Here is a 22,044-nt window from a genome sequence, read left to right as displayed (position 1 = left end):
GGATCATCAATTTCTAAGGAATTTTTATTTTGGACACTTCAGACACCTAATTCCTCAACATTTCTCCTGAGAAATCCTAAAAATATTTTTGCTGAAATTAAAATACATGAGTCCATAGTTTAAAATTTAACATAAAAGAAAATGTAAGTTTCCCTATATGATCTACTACTTGAAAAATTTATTTGACCAAAAAGGAACCACTTACAAGTAAGCTGGGACTATAATTTCAGAAAACAATAAAACTTTTATTTGGAATTATGTAATTAATATTGTTATAGCTCAGAGCTTTTCCTCATGTATCTTGACTCCTTGTTTTTTAACCAGTACACATGAGAAACTCTGCCAAAAGAAAAGTAAGGAGAAAACTCTGGAAAGAGATATGGAAGAGGGAAAAGGTGAAATCTGACTAAAATTTGTGAATGATTCATTAAGTTCAAACTATTCTGGTTTCCAATATCATAGATAATTGAAAAGATTATGGAAGATCTAAATATTTATTATGACAAAACAGTGCTGAACAAGAAAAAAAATCTCTCACTGCTCAAATCTATCCTCCACAGTTGCCAAAATATTTTTCCTAAATTATAAACCTGACTAGAACCCCCTTCACCTTATCCAATAAACTCCAACGGTTTCTCTACTACCTCTGAAGACGAAATATAAACTCTTCTGTTGGACATCTTGGTTCCAAACTATCTTTACAATTCTAGTAACCATATTAACATTTCTCCAGAAACACTATAATTGAACAAAATGTTACTTTTTACTGTTCTTCATATATAACATTCAACAACTCACATCTCCATACCTTTGCACTTTACTGACCATCCTTCACGCCTGCAATATACTTCTTCCTTACTTTTCTTATTCAACATCTTTCTTGTTCCCCTTAGCTGCTAGTGTTAACTACCCCTTTCCCCTTCAAAAATCATTAAGTATGTATTTCTTATGTACATGGTGTCTCCTATAAGACTCCCGATAGCAGACACTGTTTCACCATTTTATAAACACAAGAATTAGGCACATAATAGAGGTTTTGGTACACTGTAGATACTTCATAAATACTTGATGATTTGTGAACTGAATAATGATCAAAGAAAAAATATCATAGACAAATATATTAACTTCTATATGCTTAAAAGCTAGAAAACAAGAAGCTCTTCAAAGAGCGTCAAAGACAATGTTCCCAAAGAAAGAAATCGCTAAAATAATACCACATAAAACTGCAGGTAAAAATTATCATTCCAATAATAAATTCTACATTGGAAATATTTTGATTTATGAAATTAGATGCTGTCTGTATTAACTACAATTTCAACTAAACTTTTGTAGGAACTATGTTCTGTTTATAATTTACTTTAAAATGAACTGACTAAAAAATAAAAAGAATGTATTTACAATTTCACTTTTAGTTTTCCATATCTGATTTGTTACCTGATTTCTGGGAGGAGAGTGCTACAACCAAGGCAGGATCAATCTCACATGGCAATCCTGCAGCTGAGGACAATTCATAAACATTCATTGCAACCTGAAAGAAATAAACATTTCAAGGTTTAAAAAAAAAAAAACTTAATCCCAGCAAATTTCAGGTTCATCATTTGTAAAACAAAAGGAGTAAACTAGATGGATTCTGAGAGCCTTTTCAGTTTTTGGCTAAAGATTCTTTGATCCTAAAACAAAATGGTAATTGAGCCCAGAACAACAGATCAACTTGAAAGAAAAAAACAAAAGAGCTCAGGACAGAGGAGACTCTTGCATTAAAGATAAACAAAAGCTGAGTAGACATCCTAGGTAAAAGACTCAAAGAGAAGAGTATTTACATGGAAGTAGTGGTCAACAGTGACAAACATCATGGAGAAATCTATCAGGATGAGAATTAAGGAAAGATAACTGATTTAATAGTTTATATCAATTGCCTTAACCTTAGTTTTTTCCAATGATTTACTTCTCTACTCTTAAATCATATAGTCATAGCCTTAATCTACCATTGCTTAATGTCACTGGCAGGGTTACTAATACAACTTTGCCAAAGAAATCTGTGAAGGAAAGTAGAGTAAAATAAGGCTGGAAAGTAAGTTGGAGCCAACTAAAATTCAATTCATTTTTAGAAGCAATGTCACTTGATTTGCAAGCTGACAATGCTTGAAGATTTCCTTACACAACTTTATACTCTACAAAACTATCCAAGCTACCAAATTCTATGCTTTCCTGATCTGTTTACATAACTTATAACCTTCTAGTGTTTTAGTGGATAATAAGATATTCTTACATATGTGTAGTAAGATATAGTTACATTTGGTTAGATTCACTATAATCTGCTCAGCTACATACTTAATAAAATTTCGCTACTGTATGCACATTAGTTTAATTAAATGATAAGGCTCATCTCTCAAGAGAGCCATGTCTATATTCATTCAGTTCCAAAGGCTCAATGTCAACCTCTCAAATTGAATCAAGAATACATTATATTTCAACAGAGTTTAAAATAGGCACAAGAGGTCTATTTGTACAGTTACCAGAGACCAAAAATGGATTTTAGCTTATGACAAAGGAAAATTATTTTCGGTCAACTTTATACTGCATAAAAGGATCAAAGAGCATGAATAACCAGAATTCCAGTGCATCCCGGAAACAATTTTGAATTATTGTTTGCCTCACATAGGAAAGTTATCTACAGTCAATTTCAAGAACAAACACATAAGATCAGTCCTCAAAGACAGCAAGAATTACAAAACTTGATTTGGAATTTTTCACATATTTTATACAATTTAAAATATTAAATTTTTATAAATTACAAAAATGAAACTTGTAAGTAAAAATAATACCTTCATATCAGTTTCCCTTGGAATGTGGTCCTTAAAATCTTCAATTGAACTTACAAGGAAAGGAATGTGATAGGATAAGACCTAGGAAGGACAACAAATACATATTTAAGTTAGATTATTTCAAAACACGGATCTTTAAAATAACAAAAGTATAAAATTAGATTTGTGCTTGTTTTTCATCAAAGTTATTTTTATTTTATGCATTATCAAATGGTTTCCTAACGCCTAGACACATGGAAATGGAATGTATTTAATACTGAAATACCTGCCAAAAGTGAAAATCATTTTAAGCATTATTAAGGTTGGAAAACACAGAAGCTGATATCCAGTCAAACTATAACCCATGGATTTTAAATCTGAAGCTAAAACCTGTTTCAATAACGACACACAAAAATTTAATTACAATGTGATTTTAAGAAGCTGGACTCTAGAACTAACTTGATTCTATATATGGCATGAATCTGTGTGAAATAAAAATACTGTTTTTGGAAAGACAAGTATATGAGGGCATGTTTATAGTCGATTCTTACATCTCTAAGTGCTTCTTGTGCCAATGATCGGAATGACAGGATCACACCAATTATAGTCATCCTCTTCAAAACACTGTCAACGGCTAAAATTTTTTCAAGAACAAAGAAGAAAAATAAATCAAATACAATTCTTCAAATGCAATCATCAGAAAATTTTTAAAAGTAAATTATAAATGCTATTAAAATAAGCTCAACTTCTCAAAGAGATAGAAATAAGATAATTCAAAGTCAAGCTATTAATTTGTAATGAGTAAACTTTTTTGTTAAAATCTAACAACCTACTCTGTGGTAATATGAATTTTATCCCTCAGTACTCCTGAATCATGCCCATGATAAATAGTTGTCCCACATACATATCTTTAATTCAACATATCCAAAAAAAAAAACAAAACAAAAAAAAACCACATTATCTTCTACTATCCTTTTCTTCCCTACCTTCTCTGCTTTTCAATGAACCTATTACTAGTGAGCATGTCACCACCCAGCCTTGCAATCTTGGTTTCATCTTTTGACATCTTACTCATACTCACACTACATAACCAATTTGTTGCTGTGTTTCTGCTTTTACAATCTCTCATAGCCACTTAGATACCACTTGGCACAGGCCCTTATCATCTTATACTTTAACTATTAATTATAATAGCCTTCTAGTTGGCCTCCCTCTCTTAAGCCTCTCTCCATTTAAATCCATCTTCCATTTCTTTTCTATTCTTCTTACTCTACTGTCTATCATGCACTCTACAATCTAATAACATCATCTTGCTAATAGTAATACTATTCCTTGTTCATACCTCCTGTCTTCTGTCTCCTCTTTTCATTCAATACTTAGTACAAATCTACTTTAAGAAGCCTTTCCTGTTTTCCCCTACTGCTAGCATCTTTTCTATGATATAATTATCTGTGTGTACACATATACATATATATGTATATAAGAATATATGCATGTTTATACATATTCCCACATGTATACATAATGTGCTATGTGTATATATATATATATATATATATATATATATATGTATATATGTGTACAAATGTGTAAATATAATTGTATATAAACAATATTGTTGTTGTTGTTATTCTTTTTTCTCAAAGTGGACCAAGACATCAGGAAGATGATGCCATAATTTGTAAGTAAATCGGACTTAACTGAGAGCCAACTGTGCAAAGGCATCAGTTTCACTTTCAACTCCAGAACCAACTAGATCTAGTAGCAAAATACAGATCAGAATGACTGGAGTGGCCAGGATGCAGTGAGAGACATTGGCCTTTTAAAGCTAATATCCAAGTTTAAATAAGATAATATCCATCCCTGAAACATCACAAGATATCTTGGGGTTTATAGGGTAGATTTCTTTCTTAAGAACCATGCCTTAAACCCATACCATGAAGGCCAACAGTATGTCTTGGGTCAAGTTCCTCTTGCTCAAAGTTTTTGCCCAATACTGAGACAGAATGTAAATAGCAATTGTTCTGTTTCAGTCAGAACTCTAAAGGTCTTCCCCTCCCAGATTGATTTTTTTTTTGGGGGCTCTAGATAAAAGAGGCTACTCTTTGCCTCATTTTTTTTTACTCAGTCTATACATAATATACACATATTTCTTATATTTAAATAATCGTTCACAAACTATATCTCCCATTAGAATGTGGGTTCCTTGAGAGCAGGGGATGTATTTTTTTGCCTTTCCTTGTATCCCCAATGTTTAATAAATGCTTGTTGCCTAAACGACTAGAGATACTGTCCTGGGAGAAGTAACCCTTTAAACTCTGTAATTCTCATGTTTGACTTACACTGTATTATTGATTGATGAGTGCTACACATAGCCTACTTTAACAATTCCAGATACCCTTCATTTTACATACTGGCCAACATTTTTTGATTGTTTTCTTCTAGTTCTGAAATTACAAACAAAACAATATAGCCACAGATCCATGATATAATATGTCAATCTACCCCTATGTCTGTTTACCAAACCTGTGGCTTTCTGAATCAAGATAGCTCTTCCTGAACCATCTTTACAGCCTTTTCGGGTACTTCCCCATTTAAGTATAAATTCCTTAAAGGTAGGAACTGCCTTATTTCTATTCCCAGTTCTCAGTACATAAGTTTTAAAAAGTTTTTTTTTTTCATTCTTTCATTCAACCATTCATTAAAACTGTGATTCCTAGAAACCCTCAAAATAAAGGGGTTACAAAATCATAACAAACCTGAATCTGAGCAAAAGGAATATCCATTTGGTAAATAAAGAGTACAATATTTAAGATGGAAGAAATTTTTTAGAAAAATCTACTTCTTCAATACTTTGCTTTCCAACCAAGAATAAACTTAGTTCCCTAAACTGTATAACAGTTTCATAACAATGGATTTTGAAAGAGAGGTAAAATGGAAGGAACAGTGAACCTAGGGGCTTACAATTTGAATTCAAGCTGTGACTCAGCCCCTAACTATGTATTCTCAAGCAAATCACCTTTACTTTCTGGGACTAAATTTCCTCATCTACCAAAAAAAAAAAAAAAAAAAAAAAAAAAAGGAATTGGAGAACATGATTTCTAGGTTAGATTAAAGTTTCTGCTCTTATATTCTAGGAGTCAAATTTGAAACTACATAGACTAGAGATTTTTCACAGATTTTGTTTTTGCTAATTTCAACAGTGAAAACTAAATGCAAATTATATTATGTATATATAAGTTCAAATAAGACGAATCTAAGAAAAAGCCTATCAAAATGTTCTCTTTGACAACCGGCAAATTTTGTTTAAAATTTCAGTTAATCCAATTATTTCCATTTCATGGAACATTTACAGCAATGGTAAAAGAAGACATGTCACTCAATACTGAAATGGTATGGCTATATCTAACAAGATGGAATATATTTCAAAAAGTTCTTAGTGGCAGTGGTTAAGTAAATGTTAGGAAAGGAAAAAAAGAGGAAAAATAGAAAAAGAGGGACCAAAGCAAAAAGAATAATAAAAAATATTTCCAATGTATTTATTGATATTAAATTGATACTAAATACTCAATTGATACTAAAGTCTGAAAATTCATGTTTTTAAATCTTAAGCATCTTATTTTTTTTGAGAACAAGATAAACTAATCTCGTAAAAATTTCTATTCAACGTCTTTTCTCTTCCTATTGTCACTATCTTTTCATTTAAAAATACAGATGCATTATGAATATGACTAAACACCTACTGAAACACTTTCAAAGAAAATGATTTTGTTAAAGTGCAAACATTAAAAATGCATGCATCTACCTTCATTCTTATCTTAAAATGTTAATTTAAATACCATAACACATAAGTTGCAATCCTATACATAAAACTATACTAATTTGGACTAATAGTGAATATTTTTAAAATGTTATTATAATACTGACTTTAAGAAATGCAAATTTTATTACTTCAAATACGTAAAGTAAACTGAACTAACCGGTAAACAAAGTGCTTCTAAGTTGATGTCCTGCTGAGCCTGCTTTAATGAATAGATAAAAACTTATTTGTAATTAGAAGCATCCTTTTACATACACTGCCGTCTAAAAGTTTGTTCTCTAATCTAAGCTGAACATATCCTTTCTATTTTTGTTCATATTACTTATTTAGCAAGTCCTTATCTTTCAGAGAAACCACAGGAAAACCAGCCTTAAATTTAAGGTTTTATCAAAAATTGTGAATTAGTAAAGTCTAAATTAATTAGGTTTTACTGCAACAAAATAAAAAGTTAAAGAGATACAGGATTAGTTAATAATAGGAAGGATTTATCTTTGTCAAAGACAAAGGCATACCAATGTGCTGATTTAGAGTGAAAGAATAATTATTTTTAAAACAATGTCTGGGTACTGCCTACCTATATGAAAATTTTTCTAACAGCAGATGAATAGTATTTTTCTTACATTTCACTATTCTTTATGCAATAAGTTCAAGGCAAAAGCAAACATCAAGGTATAACCTTAAGTTCTTGTTTATAAAAAAAAAAAAAAATTACGAGTTACCCACAAGATAATCTTTTAAAGAGAGCTGCCATCTGGTCTGGTTTGTCAAAACTGGTCCTCATTTGTGTTAGAACATCAACATTCTCCACCACAAGTTTCTAAAAAGAAAAAAGACCTGGTCAGACATAGATCTTGGTATGTTAATAAGAGCATACTTAGGAAATATCTAGGAATCTCTATTCTATTAAAATTAATCTTTATAATATTTTATAGTAGGTTTTCTCATTCAAGAACTCTCTTGTATGCCACAATTAAATTCAGAAGTCCCAACTGTATAGGCCTGTATAAAGGAGATCCCATATGCTTCATTTCTTTTTATTCTATTATTCACAAACTTAAATAAGTACCTAAAATTAATGAGTTAACTATGTGACAACTAAAATATCAAGTTTGAACTTAGGCTATATGAAAAGAAATTCTCCCCATCAAATGAGGGAGGTGATCATTTCAATATATTAGATTCTAGTTAGCATATTACATTCCTTTCTGGTATTATATTTTAAGGAGGGCATTGATAAGATAAGATGGTATTCATCCAAAGAAAGTTGATTAAGATGGTAAGATGACTGAAAACCACGTTCTACATGGAATGGTTAAAGAATTAGAAATGTTTAGCCTAAAGAAGACATTGAAATAATGGTGCAATATTTAGTTGAAATAAAGTGTTGTCCAAAAATGAAACAATAGGAAGCATTTCATAGGACTGAAAGTACTCAACTGAAGGCTAAAAAAACAAACATGTCACTATAATATAGAGGGAATTCATGCTTCAAAAAAAGTTTAGACTATGATTAGACTAAGGTCTCTTCCAACTCTAAAAACAGCTCTATTTTTTGCTAGCTACCATCTGCTTGCCTTTCACATATGTCAATCTGCCTAGAATGTCTCTTCTGTCATTCCAGTGTTTGGGTCATGTTTGACATTTAATTTATCCATTACCAACATTACTTGATTTTCCTAAGATGATTCTTCATTTAATTATCTGGCAATGGTAGACAATTAAATAATTTGTACTGTTGTAGTGGAAACAACAATGGATTTGGAGTCAGAGGTTCTGAACCACAATTTCAACTCTGCTACTTAATGACTATGTCACTTTAAGGAAAAACACCACCTCTTCTGGGCTTAAGTTTCTCCCATTTACAGATATTGGCCTTTGTAATCTCTCTAGATCACTTAGCCCCAATCTTTAATTTCATATTTGTACTTATGATTTATTGGCTAAAAATAAGTCTCGTAATTTTAAAGATATCGTCTGTATTTTCTTCAAAGAATAGCTTGTTAGTGTGATTATTTTTTATATCACACCTACTCCTAATAGCACCAAGTACAACATCCCAACACAGATGACTAAAATTCAAATGTAATGGGCTGAGGCTGGCGTTGATGCACTGAGGTCCCAAGCACGTGAGGCTAAATAGTAATTGGACCATACTCTATTAATATATATGCTTGGAGAAGGAATGGCCCCGCCCACTCTTTGTGCAAGTCCTGATGTGTTGTATAGGAAATGATGATTTTGGTGGGTGGAGGCAGGGGAGTGGAAAGGGAAGCGGAAAGAGAGACTGCTGGCTGGCATCTTGACACAGCTGCTTGCATTGCTATCGTGACCGCCCTTCACCTCCAATTCCCCTCTGCTAGCTGGCTTCCTGTTGCAGCTGACCATATTGCTATCGCAATCCTTCTTCACCTTTTCAATAAAGACTGAAGATTTTTCCCTTTCCCTGAATTCCTGACTCTGGATGATTTTAAATACATGGTCATCACATTCAAACAAGGAGTGTTAACCATTTATATGGGTATTTACAATTTACATGGTTATTTACAATTATTTAATGGTAAATTAAATACTGAAAACAAATCAATTGAGTATAAGATAAAACAAGTATTTTCTTTCTTTACTTTTGTTACGTTAATTGGGATAATTTATACAAACGATTCTGATTTCTTATTTTATATATATATGTTTTATGGATTCCTATGATGAAGTAGAAGGAGAAAAATTGATCTGGAAATTGTCAAAAGAATTCATTTGGAAAGGAAGGGTAGAAAAAGCAACTGGCTCAATGGGCATGACTCCAAATGCAATATCCCAGGAATTTTAAGCAGGGAGAGAAGACTGGTTGTTTTTCCCCAAGAAAGTAATAAACACACACTTTACTTGGCAGTAAAGTATTGACTGAGTCTGAAACACAATTTATTCAGAGACCCCAGATATGCAAAAAAAAAAAAAAAAAAAAAAAAAAAAAGCTCTGTTTTTCTTTATCCAAATATAAGTACACTCTGAAACAAAAAGCCCTCTGCTTGAAAAAGAACTGAAATCACCTTGAAAATAGAAAGGAAATAAATATCTATAGCCATATTGCTCTATTTTATTTAAAATAGTATGAGAAACAGCAATAGAAATTTTAAGCAACGAAATAAGCCATTATTCTGTATCAACTACATGTTTAAAATGGACAGAAAAAGTTTAACTTTATCCTTAACAGCTGAAAACCCTGGACATGAAGTAAAAACTGAACTGTGACTACTCTGACAGAGGTTTTATTACCTGATCAATTAAAAAACAATCCAAGATTGAATTAAAGGTCTATGGGATACTTCTTATTTACCTCACAAATGTAATCCAAACAAAACAGTTTACAAACTGCAAAGTACTATAAAATAAGCCTTTATTATGTAGGAAACTAATGGAATGAAACTACAATATGTGTGCGTGTGCGTGTGCGTGTAGTTTTTAGAAAAATAGAGGTTTCATATTATCCTCAAAACTATGGACAGTATTTCAGAAAAAATATTTCAATCACACAGAGTAGTATGCACCACACTATTTGTAATAAATATGTCATCCAAACACCTTCATACTATGATCTATAAGACCATTTGTCAAACTATTATTTACAATGCAAAGGTAAATAAGACTCAACAGGCTTTACCAAAAAGTGTAAACACAAGACTTTAAGGTTTAAGGGTGTGATTTACTAATTCAAGCTTTGATAATATGGAAATTATTTTTCAGTTTTCTGAAAAAGATCTCTTCAAGAAAAAGGGAACAATCAAAAGTACTAAAATACATTATCGGATTGAAAAAAATCGGTGTGATGCGAAAATAAAATCACTAAAAACTAAAATTGCAGTATTTTGTTGTGTTAATACAAATCTGAATGATCCTGGCAAAACATAATAATTGAAAGGCACTTAAATACACCTAGATTGTTTTTGAATAAACTTTTATTTTTGCTTTAGTCTTAAAACTAGACTTCAAATTGCTGTCAAAACTCATAGAATCCTTTTACTATTGAAGAATTTTCTCTGTCACAGGATCTCTAATTATATTACTTTCAAACAATATGGTGCAAGCAATATTACAAAGTTAAGAGATTTAACAAAAAACCTTTTTTATTCTTTGTAAACATAATTATCATGCTTGATCAAGAACTAACACTAATCAACAAAATAGACTAGTTAGTATATAATGTTAATTAATATATATCACTATTTATACATTAATATTAATGTAATGGTAAAAAAATAAATTCCACGAATTCCACTGAGAATGTCGATAATGGAATAATTAATGTTTAGGAAGTAAAACTTGGATATAAACATGTTTTTCCTTTACCTAATAACCTTAAAATATAAACAGAGATCTCTAAGACAGAATCTGAATTATGGGATTTTTATTTTGATTGAGGCTAATGATTCAGATCCAAAAATCAAAAACTGCTTAAAAAAAAAATCTTCAAAATAAGAATTTTATTTTATGCAGACACAAAATAGGAACACCCCCCCACCCCCAAGTAAATAAATGATTTCATAACATAAAAAACTTTCTTCACTAGAACTACATACAATTCATTTGACTGTATTTTTTCAGGAATATGATTATTTTTATATGGTTAAAATTGAGTGCAGTTATCAAGATACTAATGAATTATAAGAAGCAAGGAGAACTAGAGAGAAATGTAATATATAAGAAGCTAATTCACAAAAATAATTTCTATTAAAGTACAAGTCAAATTCTGATGATACTATCTTTGAAATATTTATTTCTTATAATTCCTAAATTTAAAGATAAGATCAACAAAAATCAAACTTCTGAGTTATATTTCTTCCACAATCATCAGTAATAAGATAAAGATAAATAATGTGTAACCTATTCCTGAGTAGAAGTACAGGATCTTGTAAGGGAGAAGGAGAATAAAGAAGACTGACAAATCATCATGTACAAAAATGGAAAAGTACTTTTATGCCTTAAATATGGACATAGACTTATATATGTATAACAATATACATATATGTGCATATATTCTGTTTAATTATGCAAGACCTACATATGCATATTTGTTTTTCAGTTGCTTCAGGCATATCTGACTCTTCATGATTGCAGTTGGAGTTTTCTTGGCAAAGATAATAGAATGGTTTGCTCTTCTCCAATTCATTTTACAGATGAGGCAACTGAGGCAAACAGGGTTAAATGACTTTTCCAGGGTCATATAACTCAGAAGATGATTCTTTCTGATTCCAAGCCCAGACTCTATCCACTATGCTACCTTGCTGCCTATATATGAATACAATTAGTACAGTATGTATTCATCAAAATATCAGTTTTACTCCTGGGAATTAGTATTTCTCTCTATACCTGCCAAACTTACTACAAAAGTCAGATCATCAACTGACTTGGAATAGTACTTTCCCTTTAACTGAACACCATAGCTTTCTATCATTGCCTCTCCCTACACTCTCTAAATTATATTTCAAGCTCTTCTCTGTCCTCATTTTGACCTCAGTTCTTTGAGCCTGCATTAATCACTCATTCCATTACTTACACTTTGTATTAATTTCTCTTTCTTCCAAATCTTGACACTAAATCAGTTCACATTACACTGTCCTTTAGTCTTGAATATCTTACATCCTTGTCTTTTCTTGCTAAATGATCTGAAAGAAGTAATATAACCATGCCAACTGAGTTCATTATAAATGTATGCTATACGATTTGAACTGGTTCCTCACTGAAGGAAAGCAATCCTTTTATTTTCTTCATTCCTCACACTGTAAAACAAAATGTTCAAATTTTTTCTTCTGAAGCCTCTTTCATGAGTGTTTCAACACTACTTTCTCAGCAGAAAATCTTACCTCAGAATTTAATTTTCAAACTCCTTTTTCTTTCCCAATTTACATCTCAGAAGCCTTTGACATCATCACTCATTCTCTGTTCTTTTACTCTAGTATCTAATGAGGAACTTGCCATTTAAATTAACCAACAAGCATTTCTTAAATATCTGCTATGTACCAAATATTATGTTAGGTGCTAGAGATATAAATTCAAGAATGAAATAATTCTTTCTATAAAAGACTTTACATTCTATTCTGTAAGAGAAGATAATGTGTATATATATATATATATATATATATATATATATATATATACACATGTGTATATATATGCACATAGGTGGTGTGTGTGTGTATGTGTATTGTGAAAACATAAAAATAAATACTAGGTACTTTGGGAAGAAGGGCAAAAGCATTTAATGTAGAAGATGATAATTGGACTCAGTGGGATTTTGTGAGGAGAAAAATAGGAAGAGCATTCTTGGGACAGAGGACCTTCTAGCCCAAAAGGTATGAAGTTCAGAGACAGAGTACTCAATGTGAAGTCAGATTGTGAAAGATTTTAAAAAATAAATAAAAATTTCTATTTTATCTAAGAGGTAATTGGGAGTCGTTAGAATGAGTAATAAAATGACAGTCATTTGGAAGATTTCTCTGGTAGCTGCATGTAGCACTGATCTCTTTAACCCTTGGATACTTTTTCCCTGAATTTTCCTAGCACAGCTTTTCTTGGTTCTACTTGCATGTTAATCCTTCTCTTTTTCCTTTGTTGGATATCTCAATCTCTCATCTGCATATATGCCTAAGGCTTTGTCCTGAATCCTCCAATTTTCTTTCATTATATACTCAAGAGAAGTTCCATAGTTTAAATGTCACTATCATGCAGATAACTCTCAAATCTATATATCCAGCCCTGCCTCTCTCTCTCTGAGCTCCGGTTTCATATAAAGTCAAATCAACAATCATTTATTAAATGCCAATAAATACAAAGCACAGGGCTAAATGCTAGGGACACAAAGGGGGGGAGGGAGGGGCAAAAACCAAAGAAATCCATTAAAAAACACAAGTTAAATAAGGGAGAAAATTAGAGATAATAAACAGAAGAAAGACATTAAGATCAGGAAGTTTTTAAAGGAAGTAGGACTTTAGTTAAGACTTGAAGGAAGCCAGGAGAAAAAGAGTTCCAAGTAAGGGGGGTGAGATTGGGTTTTGACATTATCTTTACTTAAGAAAGATCATTATAGGTTCATGCCAGATGGATGGAACAAAGAAAGGCAATGCAGAGAGCAACAAAGAAATTTTTACAATTGTCTAGGTGAGAAATGAGAAGGCCTACAATTAGGATAATGATAATATCGGAAGAATGGAGAGTATATGAGAGAAAGGATATATTTATAGGACTTAGCAACAGATGCAGTATTTTATTGGATTTACTAATTTCTTTCAAAGTTCAGCTCAGTGTCATCTTTCTATACAAGGCCTCTCCTGATCTTAGTCCTCCATAAATTAGTTTGTAATTCTTTTGGATGTAGTTATATATACATATCTTGCCCTGGGTGGGAGGAAAACCAGACTATATATTTTTTATGTGTCTGTATATATATTGCCTAGCTAGTATCTGACATGCTGCTTGCTAATTTATGATCATCATAAAAGTTCACATTTAAAAAAATTTTTAATTTTCAACTCATTTTATCTCTGGACCACTTGTTGGAAATGTTCTAGAGTTGATTCTTGAGTGGTTCAGAAAAGGTCCCTTGTCCTAAAATTTTGTGACTGTTCATTAAAAATTATGAAATAACAAAAATTCTAGACAACATTTTGTTAAATCACGTCCACAATGGCATGTCAAAACTAATTACAAAGAATTAAAACATAGATGAAATAGTGAAAACTATTACCTTAAGTTCAGCAACTTGTGATGAAATATGCCACATAAGGCTTTCACTGAGGAACTTCATACCATATGGACCTAGCAATTCTGATAGTGACCTCATTTCTAAGAAAGAAAAATAATTTAATTCATTTACTTGAGAGTTGAATCAAATTATTTTAAAAGTAAACCGTGAATACTCCAACTATCACATGGAAAAGAAAATCATAAATTTACAGATCAGAGGAAAAACTTATCTCTAAAAAACATCTAAATATAACCCATAAAGGACACAGAGGTAATTCTACAAAGTCATGATTTTACTTAAAAGAAAATAAGCCCAATTTTGTATTGATTTTGTATTAACTGATTTTTCATTGATTAAAATTACAAAAATAACATGAAATTTTCAAACAAGTTTACCTGATATGTCTGAATATTCTTCAGCATTGAAAGTCAGCTCATTTTCAGTAGGCAAATTCACAAATGCTTTCATTGCAGGAAAATAAGCTATATGGCCATTGCTGACTTGTCTCAATAAGGTTTCCAAATACCTAAAGAGAAGCATATGATCATTATAGAAAGAAAAAAACAAAACAAAACCAGTAATTCAAAACTTACTATAAGATATTATTTTATAAAGGAGTTTTCAGCTTTAATGGGACCTTTGCAGATTATCTTCTTATTTTCTTCAGCATAAAAAGTTATGTTATTATATACAAACATATGCTCAATTTAAGGGCTTACCAATTTGTATACAGGCTTGTAATGGTTGGCTCTCCATGACTGTCTAAATGTTGTGTTTGCTGAAGAAGAACATTGTTAAACACTCTTGTGATGTCAATTTGTACATAATTTTCTATTGACTGGAGTACTGTCATGTATGCCCTTACACTTGTTAACAGCTCTGAAGGTTTTGCAATTTCTTGTGTGGCTTGATTATACATTGTCATCCCCACGATTGACCTTTAAAGGAAAAAAAAGTAAATGAAATAAAAGATTGCTCCCATTATTGTAAAACAGTCATTCACTCAATTTAAAATACTGCCAATATATATTTAAGTTTAGTGATGTAAAATTATTTTAAAGGAAAATAAAACATTACATATTACAAAGCCTGGGAATGTGGAGAAGCAGTACTCTGGACACTTAATTCAATTCCATTTTTAAAGTTACAAGTATACTAATAAGTAAAACTTTGAGTAAGTAAAGTAAAGTAAAACAATGAGGTAATTGTTACACATTTATTTTTCACTTATCCACAAGTATAAAATTTTATGGTAAGAATTGGTCATTTTCAGCCAATGATCATATATAATCTTTGATTTAAATTTCATCTCGCCCTTGAAAAATTAGTGTTCTCTGGGGCCCACTAGTAAAACTTCCATGAGTCTACCATTTAGAGCAAAATCTTTAAAAGAATGATTGCCAATAACAAGGGAAAGACTGGAATGTTCTTCAGGATAATTTTTCTGTTGAATCATGCCATTAATGGAATATGTTGAGATTAAAGCTTTAAAATTTTTCTTTCCATGATTTTTCTTGAATTTGATCATGGTTTGAGAATTCAATATGATTTTAGCACAAAATTAGATGCTTTTGGGGAAAAAAGATATATTTATTCATATTTAAAATACTTTTTCAATAAATTAATGCTAGATACATTCATATTATCATTAATGATTTTTATAAGCCCTTCTTAGAATTGCTGGTTTTCTTATTCCCAGTGGGTACTTTTAAAGGTGAATTTTAAATATTTCTCATCTTTGCACTGTGAAACAAGCTAACTGTAATTTGGATATCTTTGGGTCTCTCCTCCCAATTAAGTATTCACCTTAAAGACAATAATTTCACGTTTATCTCTTAAATAAAACATATTTGCCAGTACAGGCAAAAAGAATAAGATAATAAAGTTATGTTTATTCTGTGTGCATATTAGATTCCAATATTGATATACATAAATACTGTGTGTGTCTTGTATGTGTGTGTGTAGAGAGAGAGACAGAGACACAAGACAAACATACACACAAACAATGGAAAAAGACACTTAAGATAGACTTCTATCAGTGCATATGACTAGGAAATTTGTTCTGAAAAGTGAGATAGTGCAAATATAAGAATTGAAAGTTCTAGAAAATGTGTTTGCTGGATATGGAGAGAAGCAATATAAGTATTGGCAAAGTGTACATGACAAAAAGTAAGAGGATCTGGATTGAAATTCCACTTTTGGAATTTAACTACCTGTATTACTGGGCAAATCATCTAAATCTACTGTTGGGCCTTAGTTCCTTTATCTATAAAATGAAGGGATTGTATTATATATTTCTAAAGTCCCTTCCATCTCTAGTTCCTATGATGTCTGCTTCTTGAAAGATGTCTCCAGATATTATTGTTCTGTAAGAAATGACCAGCAGAATGAATACAGAGAGGATTGGAGAGACTTAACATGAACTGATGGTAAGTGAAATGAGTGGAACAACAATACTATATGAGGATCAATTCTAATGGAAGTGGCTATCTGATGATCTGACATTGTAACTGCCTTTAATTTCTAGTCTGCTTAAAATGAAAAATGTTTTGAATTTAGAGCAAACTACCTAATGGAAAAAATAAACAAATTGGTATTATATTTAACAAATTTCAAAGATAGTTTTCCTATTTTTCTTGCTCAACTCAATTTGAGAATTTTACTTTTATTGTCATATTTCTTTCAGCATTACATTATGCTGAAATTATTCATAAAACATTAAGATTATAGGGAAAAGTAACTTTTGAACAAAGGAATTAAAAACTTCCTTATCTGGCATGGATGAATGTAAAAGATAATTTCCAATAACAATCTCTTTTCAATTAATTTAGGTACCTTAGGCAGTATTTAATTTCTTCTTGTTCATAATTATGACATTACTGATAACATAATGAACTTATAAGGATCTTGCACTAAAGGCCAGTTCTAATGTGTCACCATAAGGTAGGCTAACTCCAATAAGGTGTCACAAAATTTCAGAACTGCAAAAGATCACAGTGTTAAATTTATTCTATTGTATTCCTAAACAAGAATCGCTAAGAAAACAATCAACACATGTCTGTTTTTGCTTGGCAAAGAGGAATCTCCTATATTATGAGGAAGCACATTGTACTTGATAGATTTTTTTAGATGATGTAAATGTTATTATACTGATACTTTTCCTAACACTGAACCATCCTTATATTTCTAACATAAATGCAACTTGATCACAATGAATGATTTCTTGGATAAATTGCTGTAGTTTATTTGATGAGATTTGACTTGGAATTTCTGAAGTGCTACTCAATAATCATTAAAGGAATTAGATGGTCCGATGGATAGTGCTAGATTTAGAAACAAAAAGACCTAAATTGTTCTATTACCCTAAGTTATAACTTCTGTTAACCTCAGTTTCCTTAACTACAAAATGGAGCTAATAACTTGTTATTTTATTTTATAAAATTTGTAAAATGCTTAAAATAGTGCCCTGGCACCAGAAAAATGTTTATTCCCTTCCCTATAAATGATTTTAGCCTATAGTTTTACTTTTGTTTCACCCTTTGCTGGTTTAGGTATTACGACTATATTTGTCTCAAAGATTTCTGGTAGACAGATTTAGTTTTCAATTTTAGAAAATGATTTGTATAGTACTAATACTAATTGTTCTTTAAAAGTTTGATATTCTCTTGTGAATTCATTTGGACTAAAAAATTTTTTCTGCGTTAGCTCCTTTACACCTAGTTCAACTTCCTTTCTTAAGACTCGGTTAAAATGTCTATCTGCTCTTTTAAAAATTCAGGTTTTCCTCTGTTGTGTTCATTCAATAAATATTTATTAAGCACCTATTATATGTCAGATGCTGTGTTTTCAGTTTTGTAAGCGTACAACTATAAGAGGTTCCAATTATTCTTTTCCATCTAATGGTTTTATTGTGATTTCACTATTAACTCATTGATAAAAATGTATTTATACAGAAGTACGTATTTGAACTAACTTTTTAAAGTAGCCAGTTACTATAAGAGGCAAAGACAAGGAGGAAGGTAAGGGGGAAAGCAAAGACAAGAGAAAATAAATGGAAGATAAAATTTCAAATGTAAATAATAGCAAAGTGGCAAGTAGAATTGAAATGTACAATATGTGAAGGTTACTCGTGTATAAAGACGTGTATAAAGTAGGGAGGGGGTCAGGCTATAAAGGGCTTTAAATATCAAAGAGAAAACATTATATTTAATTCTACAGGAAATAAAAATGAGAAGATTTGGTGATGGCAGCTCTGTGAATAGAAATAAGAAGAAAGATGAGAGAGATGTAGTGGTGGTAAAAACAGCAAAATTTGGCAACTGATTAGAGAAGTGAGGCGAGGAGATGAAGATTATGCCAAGGTTGCAAACCTGAATTAACTAGGAAGGTGATGATGTCGTTGACAGTAATAGGGAAGGTTTGAAAGAGGGGAGGGTTTGGGAGGAAAGATGAAGACTTATTTTGGACATTCTGAAGTTGAGAAACTTGTGAGTTTGAAATGACTAATAAGTAATTGAAAATGTAGGACAGAAGCACAAAAAAAGAAAAAAAAAGAGATCAGGGGAAGAAGCTCTAGAGAAAGGATCATGGAATTCTTTGAGAGCTGAGATTATTTAAAAAATTAAAAATTAATCACTACTTTTAGAAGCTATCTATTCAACCACTTTCAAATCTATATGTATACATATATACACATAAAATTTCTCTCTCTCTCTCTCTCTCTGTATATATATATATATATATATATATACACACACACACACATATGTTTAAAAAAATATAAGCTAGCTTAAAGCCACATTTTTCTACAAGAGTAATATAATTTTAAGAAATGTTTTCCTAAAATCTGATTAAACTAGATTTATATCATTCTTCTATAATATAATAAATTTATAAACACTTAAAATATTGAATATATGCTATGTAAAGACCAAAAAAAAAAAAAATCAAACTGTTCTTGTACTCAAGGAATTTACATTCTTTTGGAAAAAATATCATAAAAACATAACTACATAAAGAAAATTTTTAAAAAACTATTTTCAAGATAGATAAGTAGGCAAATTTTCACATAAGACAGAGGTAGGAAACCTTTTTTCTGCTAAATGTCATTTGGATATTTATAACATCATTTGCTGGCCATACAAAATTATCAACTTATAGAACTCAAACAGTAGGAGGTTGTTGTACCTAACTTTCAGTTCATTATCACCTGTGCGTGCCTTGGCAAATGATTTTGTAGACCTTTTAAGTATACAGCCTGTGAGCCAGACATTCCCAAATCCTGACATAGGAGATAGCTTTTAAATTAAATTTTGAAGAAAGCAAAGGATTTTAAGAGGTGAAGAATCCATTCTTGAAAAAAGTAATGCTAGTTCTGATTTTTACATCCTTTTATTTTATTTTCAAATCATACGCATAAATAATTTTCAACATTCACCCTTGCAAAACCTTGTGTTCCATAATTTTTCCCTCCCTTCTTCTCACTCTCCCCCCCTATATAGCAAGTAATCCAATACATGGTAAACATGTGCAATTCTTTTATACATATTTCCACAGTTATCATGCTACATAAGAAAAATCAGATCAAAGAGGAAAAAAATAAGAAAACAAAATGCAAGCAAACAACTAAAAAGAGTAAAAATACTATATTACATCCTTTTCTAGATAGTTACTCTTTCTTCACCAATTATATTATGTGATTTTCCTAGAAATCTATGTCAAATTTACTGCCTTACAGTTTACAGATTTAGGCAGTCAAATATTTATTAAGCATCTCCTATGCTTCCTAGCATTGTGCAAAATGCTGAGTATACAAAGAAAAATGAAAGACAGTCCCTGTTTTCAGAGTTCAACGTCTAACAGATAAGATAACATGCAAATAACTGTGTACAAACAAGCTATATACAGGATAAAATGTTAATAATACAAAGACAGTATTAGAATCGAAGGGGATTGGGAAAGTCTTCTGAAGAAAGTGAGATTTTAGCTGATCCTGGAAGGAAGAGGAAGGAAGCCAGAGGGGAAAATACTCTATGTGTGGATAACAGTCTGTAAAAATGCCTATAGTCAAGGGAAGGAATGTATTGTTCAAAGAATAGCAAGGCCAGTGTCTCTGGGCTGCAGAATATGTGGAAGGATATGTGGAAGACACTAATTAGTAAGTTATATTAAAAAGAAATCCATTATTTGGGCTCCCAAGTTTTAAAAGGAAACATTACAGATATGCTAAGATTTAATATGATAAAATTTCTAGTTAGAGGAAAATATAGTTCATAACTTGTCTTACTTGGTAAAGCGAATTTCCAGATGAGAAGTCAAATATTCTCTTGGAGTAAAGGTGTGTTCCCAAACAGCCATGTTTGGTACATAATTTATTGAGAAACAAAGTTCAGAAAGTGCAGTGTGCAATTTATCAAGGCTGAAACAAAAAGAGGGAAAAATACTAAGTAAAACATTAAACAATATGTGAAGAAACCAAATTCACTTTCAAAATTAAATGTGATTTAAGGTAGTATATTTCTAACAGAATGCAAAGATTGAGAAATCCTACTATACAATTTCTCTGGATTTAAAGTAGTTCAAACACATTAAAGTTTTCTGAGATATCACATATATTATAAATGTTACTCCTACATTCAAAAGTATTCTTTTGCCTCCATATACAGTCAACACTACTGAATATAATTATCAATGAGGGAAAAAAGTTTAAATTCATTCAATTTATAGGTATATAAATTGGCTACTATCCCCAATTGCTGTTATAGTTTCACCACCACATTTTTGGCAAATAAAAGTTTAACTAAATGTTTTTTAAGAATATCTACAAAATATTCCAAAGTTTGATAGAGCTTTATTTTTAAATCACATAAAATGTAGAATGAGACATACATTTTTGGACATGGCTAATATGGAATTTTATTTTTGATGACTATACAAAAGTGTTTTTAAAACCCTTGAATCACAGAGAAGAAAGAGAAAAATAAATATTTAATAAAAATAATTTCATTTTTAAAAATTTTTCAAAAACAAATAAGAAAAAGAAAATTGGAGGCAGTGAAGTGTCTTGGTGGATAGAGCATTGGACCTGATATCAGAAAGAATGGAGTTTAAAGCTGGCTTTTAATATCTCCTATATGACCCTGGGCAAGTCATTTAACTTCTGTTTGCCTTAATCCACTGGAAAATGAAATGGCAAACCTCTCCACTATCTTTGTCAAGAAAAACCCATAGACAGTATTGGAATGGTATGGTCCACAATATTACAAAGAGTTAGACATGATTTAACAACTGAACAACAACAAATTTTTTTAATGCTATTAATAATCACTCACTATTCCTACTTCCCTCCCTCCCACAATCAAGAAAATGTTGTAATCAGCTAAATTAACTACAAAGGACATATAAAGGAATACATGATCTATATCCAGAAAAAGAACTGATAAACATAAATATACGTAGAATGGTTTTACACAACTTTGTGTCTTATGGCAGCCATTCTGAAGGGGAAAAGGGGGAAAACAATTTACATAAATTTATTATATATTTAAAAAGAATGGCAAGTTGTCCATAATAGATTCATTAACATTTACCTCTTTTTAAAATTATGCAGTGTTATGAAAATGGTTTTTAATTCCACAGATTAAAAATAAAATAAGTAGAACTAAAAGAAAAGAGACAGACACAGA

The 22,044-nt window shown here is 30.9% G+C and overlaps 1 protein-coding gene across 7 annotated transcripts in view; it reads right to left on the bottom strand.

The window, feature by feature from the left end:
* The window catches only part of NCKAP1 (NCK associated protein 1), a 107,764-nt gene that overhangs the window by 5,184 nt on the left and 80,536 nt on the right, over positions 1 to 22,044 (bottom strand). For 3 of the 7 annotated variants that reach the window (XM_051986067.1, XM_051986069.1, XM_051986070.1), the window contains 9 exons: positions 20,646 to 20,777; positions 15,079 to 15,297; positions 14,755 to 14,885; positions 14,360 to 14,457; positions 7,348 to 7,441; positions 6,785 to 6,826; positions 3,356 to 3,438; positions 2,826 to 2,906; positions 1,435 to 1,528 (listed from right to left, as the gene is read on the bottom strand). In XM_051986067.1, the coding sequence (XP_051842027.1) occupies positions 1,435 to 1,528; positions 2,826 to 2,906; positions 3,356 to 3,438; positions 6,785 to 6,826; positions 7,348 to 7,441; positions 14,360 to 14,457; positions 14,755 to 14,885; positions 15,079 to 15,297; positions 20,646 to 20,777 (974 nt within the window). The remainder of the gene's footprint in view (positions 1 to 1,434; positions 1,529 to 2,825; positions 2,907 to 3,355; positions 3,439 to 6,784; positions 6,827 to 7,347; positions 7,442 to 14,359; positions 14,458 to 14,754; positions 14,886 to 15,078; positions 15,298 to 20,645; positions 20,778 to 22,044) is intronic. The other 4 variants (XM_051986071.1, XM_051986072.1, XM_051986073.1 and 1 more) reach the window with 2 other exon arrangements.

The sequence above is a fragment of the Antechinus flavipes genome, chromosome 3 (assembly GCF_016432865.1).
Source record: "Antechinus flavipes isolate AdamAnt ecotype Samford, QLD, Australia chromosome 3, AdamAnt_v2, whole genome shotgun sequence".
In the NCBI taxonomy this organism is placed as follows: Eukaryota; Metazoa; Chordata; class Mammalia; order Dasyuromorphia; family Dasyuridae; genus Antechinus; species Antechinus flavipes.
This window is presented reverse-complemented; position numbering and strand designations above follow the sequence as displayed.